This window comes from Rhinopithecus roxellana, chromosome 12, assembly GCF_007565055.1.
Source record: "Rhinopithecus roxellana isolate Shanxi Qingling chromosome 12, ASM756505v1, whole genome shotgun sequence".
Classification (NCBI taxonomy): Eukaryota; Metazoa; Chordata; class Mammalia; order Primates; family Cercopithecidae; genus Rhinopithecus; species Rhinopithecus roxellana.
In genome coordinates, this window is record NC_044560.1 from 119,551,963 (window position 1) to 119,562,378 (window position 10,416).

General features: G+C 47.5%; 2 protein-coding genes and 1 pseudogene across 5 annotated transcripts in view; 1 reads left to right on the forward strand and 2 right to left on the reverse strand.

Moving 5' to 3' along the window:
* The window catches only part of EDDM13 (epididymal protein 13), a 38,182-nt gene extending 35,795 nt beyond the window's left edge, over positions 1-2,387 (forward strand). The window contains exon 12 of the mRNA XM_030913639.1: positions 1,674-2,387. Coding sequence (XP_030769499.1) covers positions 1,674-1,698 — 25 coding nt within the window. The 3' untranslated portion in view covers positions 1,699-2,387. The remainder of the gene's footprint in view (positions 1-1,673) is intronic.
* The window catches only part of LOC104680941 (zinc finger and SCAN domain-containing protein 5A), a 92,676-nt gene extending 85,945 nt beyond the window's left edge, over positions 1-6,731 (reverse strand). For 3 of the 4 annotated variants that reach the window (XM_030913210.1, XM_030913209.1, XM_030913206.1), the window contains exons 1-2: positions 6,553-6,731; positions 5,163-5,264 (exon numbers count right to left, since the gene is read on the reverse strand). In XM_030913210.1, coding sequence (XP_030769070.1) covers positions 5,163-5,195 — 33 coding nt within the window. In that variant the 5' untranslated portion in view covers positions 5,196-5,264; positions 6,553-6,731. The remainder of the gene's footprint in view (positions 1-5,162; positions 5,265-6,552) is intronic. The other variant, XM_030913207.1, reaches the window with a different exon arrangement.
* LOC104680967 lies at positions 6,633-10,012 on the reverse strand (annotated as a pseudogene).
* Between the last annotated feature and the right edge of the window lie 404 nt (positions 10,013-10,416).

Here is a 10,416-nt window from a genome sequence, read left to right on the forward strand (position 1 = left end):
GGATTACAGGCATGCACCACCACGCCTGGCTAATTTTTGTATTTTTAGTAGAGATGGGGTTTCACCATGTTGGCCAGGCTGGTCTCGAACTCCTGACCTCAGGTGGTCCGCCCACCTCGGCCTCCCAAAGTGCTGGGATGACAGGCGTGAGCCACCGCGCCCACCTCATATTAATCCATATCTGATTCCCCTGAAAACATCACATTTTTTTCCTGCTCCATTATGCCATTGCACACATTGATTCCTTGATCTTTGTCGACCTAAAAAGTCCTCCTCAGTCCTCAAGATTCACCTAAGCAATGCTTTGGTTCAGGAACCAAGAGCAATCTTTCAGATTCCACTGGGGAGGGCTGCTGAAGGAAAAGAATGGTGTTGAATGGTTTCTCAGGCTCTCCTCAACCACACATGAAAGCACTGGTCAAACCGCACAGTTATTTTCATATAAATGTGTGCTTTCAACCCATTAGGCAAGAGGTTGGCAAACTTTCTCTGGGAAGCGCCAGATAGTGAAGTGTTGGCTTTTCAGGCCGGATGGTCTGTTCCAACTACTCTGCTCTGCTGTTGGAGCTCAAAGCAATCATAGAGAATACAGCGATGGTTGTGACTGTGTCCAACGACCGACGAATGCATAAACAAAACATGGTGCATTCATACAATGGGTTATTATTCAGCCCTAAAAGAGGAGTGAGGTCCTGGCACATGTAACATGGCTGAACCTTGAAAACACGGTGCTGAGTGAAAGAAGCAGACACGCTAGACTACACAGTAGATGATGCCATGTATATGAAACAGACAGATTTGGCACATTCAAAGGACAGAAGGCCAATTACTAGTTGCCAGCGGCTGAGGGGAAAAAGGAATAAGGGGAATGGCTGCTTAATGCATTTCTTTTTTGGGTTGATGAAAATGTTCCACTCTTAGAAGCGACAATTGCACAATATTGTGAATGTACCGAAAGCCCCTAAATTGTGCACTTTCAAAATGGTTAAAATGGTGAATTTTATGGTATGCATTATGGTTGCATGTGACCTCAATTACAAAAAGAAACTATGAAAAGGGACGCAGGCTGCAGTTGGCCCTGCTGAACAGAGTTTGAGGGCCCCTGCTCACAGAGACTGTGAGCCCCTCTGGGAGTAAAAAGTACCCCTGATCCATCCCTGGAACTCCAGTGCCCGGAAGCAAACCTTAAGGTTCTCTTCCTGCAACCCTGCCGGACTCCAGTGCGCCAGGCTGGGGGTGCAGGGCAGCCAGGCCTGGGCGGCCCCTGCGCCTGTGGGGCGCGCCCTCTAGTGGCGAGGTAGGGGTGCGACACAAGCTCAGGCCTGGCACTGGGGGACAGTGAGGAACTGGAGGGGGCGGCTGCTTCCCGCTGGCTGGTTTCTAAAGAGCCCTGCTCTGAGGCGGAGACACTTGCCCTGGTGACAGGGCCGAGCTAGGGTCCATGAGATCTGAGGGAAGCATGTTCCAGCTGCTGGAACAGCCTGGTGGGCATAGGGACAAAGTTAGTGGAACCTAGTGAGTGCAGAGAATGGGCTAAGCTGGAGGGAGGAGGTGGGCTTGAGGCAGGTCACAAAGAGCCCTGTGGGGTGGAGGGACAGGGCACCAGGCAAGGAGTATGAGAATGCGTGAGGATGAAAATCAGTGCACAAATACATTTCTCTCTTCTTTCTTAGGGATGATCCCTGCTGTTCTTTCTAGTGAGCCTGCTCCATCTCAGCTCAGCCTTCACAAGGCCTCCATCTCCCAGGCCTTCTCACCTCTGAAGAAAGCTCTGTCCCCTGGACTGCCTGTGTGGAGGGTAATGAACTGGGTCCTTTAAGGAATGGCACCTGGGTGCCCAGAGGCATGGCCAGAAGGTGTCTGTGGGGGCCATGCCTTGGGAGGATGCACCCAGAGCGGCTGAGAGGGCATCTGCAAGGGTTTCCCCTAAAATCTCTCCTCCAGACCATTCTCGGACTGTCTCCACTACTTCCATAATAAAATGTATACTTGTTGAAATGGCTGAAAAGTTTGGGTTATTCCATTCCCCCACACTGAGAACTAACAGGTATGCTGGTGGTTTACCAAGAGTCATAAACTCTATCAGTTAACTGTGCACTTTACAGGTGAAAAAACTACAGCTCGGAGGGACTGATGGCTCTCCCAACATCACACTAAGCTACAGAGCTGAGATTTGACCCAGTTTGACTCATTCCAAAGTCCGTATTCTTTTGTGTAAAGATTTGGGGCTCCCCGTTCCGTCCCGAGGAAATACAGGTGTGAGGATGTGGCTGTTCCAGGAGGAAGCCGTGTCCAGCTCTCCAGCCTGCATGTTTCCTGCCTACCCTGGAGGCGGTTCCATGTCCTGGTTGAGAGCTTGGGCTCTGGAGAAAGGTTTCTTGAGTTCAAATCCCAGCTCCACCCTTAATGAATATGCAACCTTGGGGAGAGTATTGTCTCTTAATGCCTTATTTTATCATCAAATGGGGATAGTAACAGTAGGGTAGAAGTTTTCTTACCATCATGATCAGAACCATCATTGGTTGGTTCATCAAATAAGTTGGTTCCAACAGGAAATTAAAAATACTTTTATCATTTTGTTTTAAAATTTAAAATTGTACACTCATTTGCCAATGTTTGGATATAAGACCGGAGGGGGGGGTGGTGGTGTTCTATTGGACCTACAATTTCCACTTTGTACCTTAAAAGGGCAGTGGAGAGACACAGGCACGCTTGCAAAGCTATTTAAGCAAAATCCTCGCTCCATTAAAAAAAAAGAAAAAGATCATCCCTATAGCCATCTTGCCCATTCCAACTTGATGTATTTTTTGTTGTTGCTCTTATTAACAATCGGCCTTTATCACATCTTTCCCACTGAATTATTGTTTTGGTGGAAACAATTCTTTGCCGACGCACTCGTGTTTTCCTCATTTATGTTAAATGTAATTGCATTCCGTCATTGAAATAAAACCCGTTAGAATGAAAAGGTTTAGAATAAATGCAACTCAACTAGCTCTTGGTAGTCACATAACTGAACGGACAGAGAAGAAATAAGGCATGTTAGAAAGCACTGCACTAGCCAGGGGCATTCAGTGAGCCTGAAGCATCGGTTGGTGTATTTCACAGACGGATGGAAACCTCTTTTACCCCAGGGATCATTTTAAAGTGGAGTTTAAGAAACAGTCTACTGAGGCCGGGCGCGGTGGCTCAAGCCTGTAATCCCAGCACTTTGGGAGGCCGAGACGGGCGGATCACAAGGTCCGGAGATCGAGACCATCCTGGCTAACACGGTGAAACCCCGTCTCTACTAAAAAATACAAAAAATTAGCTGGGCGAGGTGGCGGGCGCCTGTAGTCCCAGCTACTCGGGAGGCTGAGGCGGGAGAATGGCGTAAACCCGGGAGGCGGAGCTTGCAGTGAGCTGAGATCCGGCCACTGCACTCCAGCCTGGGCAACAGAGCGAGGCTCCGTATCAAAAAAAAAAAAAAAAGAAAATATATTTAAAAAAAAGAAACAGTCTACTGAGCTTGCCTCATAGAGGTAAACTTTAAATGACATAATACATATATTTTTTAGTTTTTAAGTTCCAGGGTACATGTGCAGGCTGTGCTGCTTTGTTACCCAGGTAAACGTGTGCCATGGTGGTTTGCTGCCCCTATCAATCCATCACCTAGGTATTCAGCCCAGCAGGCCTTAGCTATTTTTCCCAGTGCTCTCCCTCCCTGCAACCCCCACACCCCGACAGGCCCCAGTGCGTGCTGTTCCCCTCTCTGTGTTCACATGTTCTAAATGAGACAGTATTTCTAAAACACACTGCCTGGCACATAGTTCTCAATTAATGTATTGTTATTATCTAGGGCAGTGTTGGCCAATAAAAATCCGTCAGCCACACTTATTTCACACTTCCTATTAGCCCAGAACCCGGTAAAATCCATTTGAATAATATGTACGATTTAATTCAATATGTCCAAGATACATTTCAACATGTAATCAACACAAACAATTATTAATGAGATCAGTTATCTCCTTCATTTTGTATGAAGTCTTTGAAATCCATTGTGTATTTTTCACATATGGTGCATCTCAATTTGAATGCTAAAATTGATCTGCAATTATATTTTCTAACATTTATAGTTAAAAAGTAGATCCACACATCCAAGTTGTTCAAAACAGCGTTAAAGGTTGTCTGATAACTGAACCAAGTATCAATGTAAAATTTTTCATTAAAATTTTTTAAAAAATTTAAAAGTCAGTTCCTGCCCAAAATCCAAGTCTAATCATAAGCAAGCATCAGACAATTCCAAATGGAGGGACATTTTACAGAACACCCGGTCCATACACCTCACAACTGTCAAGGTCATCAAAAACAAGGAGAGTCAGAGACACCGCTGCAGATCAGAGGAGGGCAGGAATACATGGCAACTAAATGTCATGTGGTGTCCCACATGTGACCCCAGAACAGGAAAAGGACGTTAGAGAAAAAACTGGGGAAATGTGAATAAAGTCTGGCGTTAAGAGTACTGCAGCAATGTTACAGTTCTGACACATCTACTAGGCTTATGTAAGATGTCAACAGCAGGGGAAGTGGGGAAGGGGGACGTGAGAAGGCTCTGGACTATATCATTGCAACTTTTCTGTAAATATAAAATTATCCCAGAATTAAAAATGTAAAACAAAAAATACTCTACTCTTCAGCTGCACTTATCTTACGTGTTTGTGTCCCCATGTCCTCCTCTGTTAAATGGGGATGTAGACTGTATCTATTTCATACAGTCATCGTGAGAATTAAAGATGGTGTTTCCACAGAAATCCTGCAACCATAGTTCAGGCATTGTCAGCACACCACGCTTGTTAGCGCCAGGTACTGTTACTGCTGCTGCTGTGATTATGATCGTTTATTTGTAAGTGCAGAGGTCTGGGCTCCCATCTCCAGACATTCTGACTGAGTTGATATGGCTGTGTTTGCGTAACAGCTCCTAGGAAGCACTCGTCTTTTCTTACAGCAATTCATGTGCAAACAGGGCTGATCCTTTAAAATGTCATAAAGAAACTGCTAAAAGCCACGGAAACCACCCAGTAAGTTGATGACAGACAGATGGAAGATGTATTAGTCTGTTTTCACGCTGCTGATAAAGACATATCCAAGACTGGGCAATTTACAAAAGAAAGGTTTAATGGACTTACAGTTTCACGTGGCTGGGGAGGCCTCACAATCATGGCAGAAGGTCAAAGGCACGTCTCACATGGCGGCAGACAAGAGAAGAGAGCTTGAGCAGGGAACCTCCCCTTTATAAAAAACCATCAGATCTCGTGAGACTTATTCACTATCACAAGAACAGCATGGGAAAGACCTGCCCCCATGATTCAATTACCTCCCACGGGGTCCCTCCCTCATGTGGGAACTCAAGATGAGATTTGGGTGGGGACACAGGCAAACCACATCAGAAGAGAATGCCAATCCCTCCATAGACAAGTTTGGCAAAAATGATATATTTTATTTTGGTGGAACCCAGTAGTAACTAATTTTTAAACTAGCTTTATAAATTCATTTATCATTAGGTTTCATATGCTAACCAGATGACTATATGCCCAGGTGCTTGATGTTAGTTTTTTGTAACTTCTCCTGGATACCATTAATGGCCTTTGTACATTCAATCATCCCATCCCTTTGATGAGGGGAGTGCTCTTAAATTTTATGTAAAATGAAGTTAATGTGTCAGATCATGTCCATTCACATAAGAGTTCAATCACCTGGTGAGAGTTTCCTGGGTGACCAAGTTATGGGAAGGTATAGAAGAGTGTTGGAAAACTTTTAGGGCGCCAGTTCTCAGTAGGCTGACTTCAGCCCCCAGGGGACATTTGGCAATGTCTGGAGACATTTTTGGTTGTCACAACCAGGAGTTGGGGGCCGGAGAGGATTTTTCCTGGCATCCCGTGGGTGAGGTGAGGGAAGATCCTCAACATCCTACAACGCACAGGGCAGCCCCCGAGAACAAAGCAATGTCTGCCCCCAATGTCAATAACCCTGGTAATTGAGAAACTCGGTAAGGTCTGAGGCCATTCAGCTGTTGAGCTCACTGCTGTCTCCTTGGCCACTAGTACTTTTTCGGCTCTCACTGAATGAATGAATACACAGCACGAACCTGTAATCAAGGACCAAGCGAACTGCGGGAGGCAGGGTTGCTACTGAGAGCAAACAGTGACCTAGTTAACCTGGCGACAGGCGTGAAAGGAAGTCTGGGTTTCCAATCAAAAATCGGGAGGGAAGGAAAAAAAGAGTGAATCAATTCTTGCGAAAAGTCTCTGCGCACTTACTAGAAAGCACGCGGCCAGGAATCATGCAGGGCGCCTGCACGCACATTATTATTTGAATAAAGCTGCCCCTCAGCACAAACAGCCCGCAAGGTCACGGAAACTCCTCCAGTCCCATCCCGGGTTCGGTCCTCCCACGAATCTCTCCCTCCTCCCGCAGCCTCGCCCCACGCGCATGCGCACTCCCGCTCCCCAACCCACCCCAGTCCGGCCTCCGCCAGTGACGTCACCGCAAGGGCGGAAGGGAAGCTAAAGTCGTTACCATGGTGACCGCGACACAATCAGAAACGTCTACTAGTGACGGTCAAGCCCCCTACAACCGGTCCCAAAGCCGCAAACGAGTCAGGCATCGTGGTAGGACCTGGCGAGCTGGGCCGGGGAGAGCAGGGCGCCTGTCGGGGACTTGTCGCATTCACATTGGCTGCTAGGAGGCCTCGGCGACCACTTCCGGAACCGGGGCGAAGGTCGCAGTTCCCAGCCCTTGCTTAGTGAGGCTGAACTAGAATTCCCAGAAGCCTCTGCGGCCGCCTTCCTTCTCCTTCCCTCCTGCTTCCCCCACAAATTACAGTGGGTGAAATCATCTAACAAGCGTTTCCAACCCGCCGAATCATCACTGGTATAGACATTTTTATTCTAAGCAGCTTTTTACTAAAACGTGCACCTCCTGTCTCTCTGCATTTTTGGGACTACAATACCCAGAAGTCTCTGGGAGTTGCCGAGCCCTCTAGTTTAGGGTTGTTTTGCAGCCGGCGAGACGCCGGAAGTCTGGGAATAAGGCGGGACCAGGGAAAAAGCAGGATTCCGATTGGTGGAGAGGCTACACGGCCTTCTTTAAAGGACGGGGTAGGGTTGCACACGCGCATTGAGGCGTCTCTGCCCTCGTTCTGCGTACGTAAAGTGCGGGGATTCCCGAGCCTCGGTCACTCGGTCGGTGTCGCATGTCGCCTGTGGGGAGGTTGGGGCTGCTCGCGCGAGGCGCTCTGGGTCTTATTTCCGAGGCCGAAAATGCTGGCTCCAAAGTGGTGCCCTGGGAGATGAGGGCGACTCCTAGTTTCCACCCTGTTTCTGAATGGGCTTCCAGTCTCCATGGTAACGGCCCCTCCCAGTTCCCCTGTGACTTCATAGCTGCCCACGGGAGGGGAGAAAGCTGATTTGAAGGGGCCGTGGGTTCTGCGCCAACCTCTGTCTCTGAGGCCACCTACCCTATACCACTCGTCCTTGAGAGGGTGAGCCGGTGACCTTTCACCCTCTCTGGGCCTCGGTTTCCCTTTTTGTGAAATAATGTCTGGTGCCCCTGCTGTGCTCTCTTACTATTTCAGGGCCTCAGGCAAGAGACACCCTCTGTGTCTCAGTTTCCCCATAGGTGAAGTGAGGATGATGCCCTGTGTCTCAGTTTCCCCATAGGTGAAGTGAGGATGATGTTAGAATTTGATGTTAAAATGTAGGGAGTTGTGAGAATTAAGGGAACCTCAGAGCAATGGCCGGCACACAATGACCCTTCAAGTGCCAGCGGCTTTGATGATCACCATTCTTGCCTTTTCTTTGGAGATTGGGACAAGTTACCGCCCCACCTTCCTCCAGGGTCTTTGTGTGTTGATCTGCAAGCTGGATGTATTGGATTTGATGACCACTAAACTGTCTTCTGAGCACACAAGAGCAGTGGTTTTGATCTCTAAGAAATACTACAGGGCTTGGTGTTAAGACACTGGAATTCCGGAAATCCGTCCCTGTCATACCAGTTGCAGTGTGACCTCCGTCAATCGTGGTTCTTTACCGAGCCCTGAGATTCCGCAAGTGAAAATGGATGGGGATGAACTTCCAGTCCAGGCACTGCCACTGACTTCGCTTGGGGACCTGGGGTAAGCTCTGTGAGCCAGCATTGCACCATCTGTAACATAACCAAGGGGGGAGCAATTGAACTTTGAGGTTGATTTCGATGCTAAAATCCCAGTCAGTAGTTCTAGCGTCTTCACAGACCTCACCCTTCCCAATGCCCTCACTTTGTGCTCCATATCCCAATCAACACTTAGTGATTCCAGATTTGTAATTTTTGCCATTGTGCTGAGAAGTAATTAAGTATTTTATGTTTTTTTAAATTTGAATTTTTGACTCTCAGGCTTAGCATCTTTTTTTTTTTTTTTCTTCGTTAAAGACTGGTCAAGTGCATTAGTGAGGAGGGGGGAAAAGTAGAACAAGGAATTTAGTCTGTAATGACTGTGCACAATAAACTGGTAGAAGTCACTACCTTTGAGCCAGCCAGAATCTTTTTATTATTCACTGGATATTCAGGTTTTGCCTCTGTAAATTTCCTATCTTTCATTGCCATTTTTTTCAAATAGTTCATTCAATCTTTGTTAATTTTCAGGTGTGTTTTCCACAATTAGGTTACACATTCTCTGCCAATGATGATCATTACAGTTCCTTTTCTCAGCCTGTGTATTGTTTCGTCTGTTTATGGTTTCTCAGGCTTTTTGTTTATTTATTTAGACAGAGTCATGCTCTGTTTCCCAGGCTAGAGTGCAGTGGTGTGATCTTAGCTCACTGTAGCCTTGACCTCTGAAGCTTAAGCAATCCTCCCACCTCCACCTCCTGAGTAGCTGGGACTACAGGTGCATGCTACCATCTGCAGCTAGTTTCTGTATATTTTGTAGAGATGGGGTTTCGCCACATTGCCCAGGCTGGTCTCAAACTCCTGGGCTCAAGCGATCCAGCTGCCTTGGCCTCCAAAGTGTGGGATCACAGGCGTGAGCCACCATGCCTGGACTAGGCTTCTTCTTTAAACATTGAAGAGTGTTCCTTTCTAGATGAAGGAGGATCACATAGCACTTGGGAGCAAAGATGCAGCCAAGTAACCCAGCGCTGGAGCCCACTATGGAGAAGATCTCACAGCCACTCTGGCCTTGCCCTGGGTGCTGTAGTAACTTGGGAGGAAGGCCACCCAGACACCACAGGACACCAGCATGCTGAAGGTGAGGAACTTGGCTTCGTTGAAGGCATCAGGCAGGTTCCTTGCCAGAAAGACTACAGCAAGGGTCCCCAAAACCAAGAAGCCCAGATAGCCCAAGACAGAGTAGAAGACAGTGACAGAGCCCTCACTACACTGGATAATGATGTAGCCAGGCATGGACTGAGGGTCGTTGTCTACGAAGGGAGGCTGTGTCCCCAGCCAGATTCCACAGAGGGTCAGTTGGATACAGGAGCAAAGGAAGACAACAGAATGTGTTTTTTGGGGACCCATCCACTTTCAGATCCTGCTTGCTGGCCTTGTAGCCTGGAAGGCCCTGCAGAAGACACAGCCACTGTGAACATAGCTGCAAAGGTAGTCCGTCAGAGGAGGCAGGTGGCAGGGCTGGGGCGGCTGATGAAGAGCAAGGAAGAGAGAAAGCAGGGCGTGAGGGAGACAGCGTGGGAGTAGCTCAGAGTCAGATTGCTGGTCCTGACTATGGGAGTGTTTCGGTGCCACACAAACTCCACAAGGATCAGAACAGAGAGGGCAGAGTAGAGCAAGGCTGTGCATCCCAGAACCAGGCCCAAAGTTTCATCATAGGCCAGGAAGGTCTCCTATTTGGGAAGGCATGTTCCCTTTTCTTGTTTGGATGATGATCTTCAGGACAGAGCCTGCATTGTTTTGTATCTGAAATAAACAAAAAGGGTGTCACTGTCTCCAAAAGAGAGCACTGCACGTTTGGTAAGATTCCATTGCCCAGAGCTCTCACCACCATAGCTCCATTTAGATAGATCGTTTGGCTGGTGTGTGTGTGTGTTGTGTGTGTGTGCACACAAGGGCGCGAATGTGTGTTCTGCATGTGTTTTAAAGAAAACACATAAACACTTCACCAGCTTTTTTTTTTTGACCATTTTAATCAGTTTTGTTGATTCATGCTTCCGGTTCTTATTCAGTTAAAAACAAAGCACATTAAATACATTGTCTTACTGCTTTATAAATGCACGGAACTCATTCTCTATATCAAAAGTAATAAATAATGGCCATAGACCGGGCGCGGTGGCTCAAGCCTGTAATCCCAACACTTTGGGAGGCCGAGACGGGCGGATCACGAGGTCAGGAGATCGAGACCATCCTGGCTAACACGGTGAAACCCCGTCTCTACTAAAAATACAAAAAACT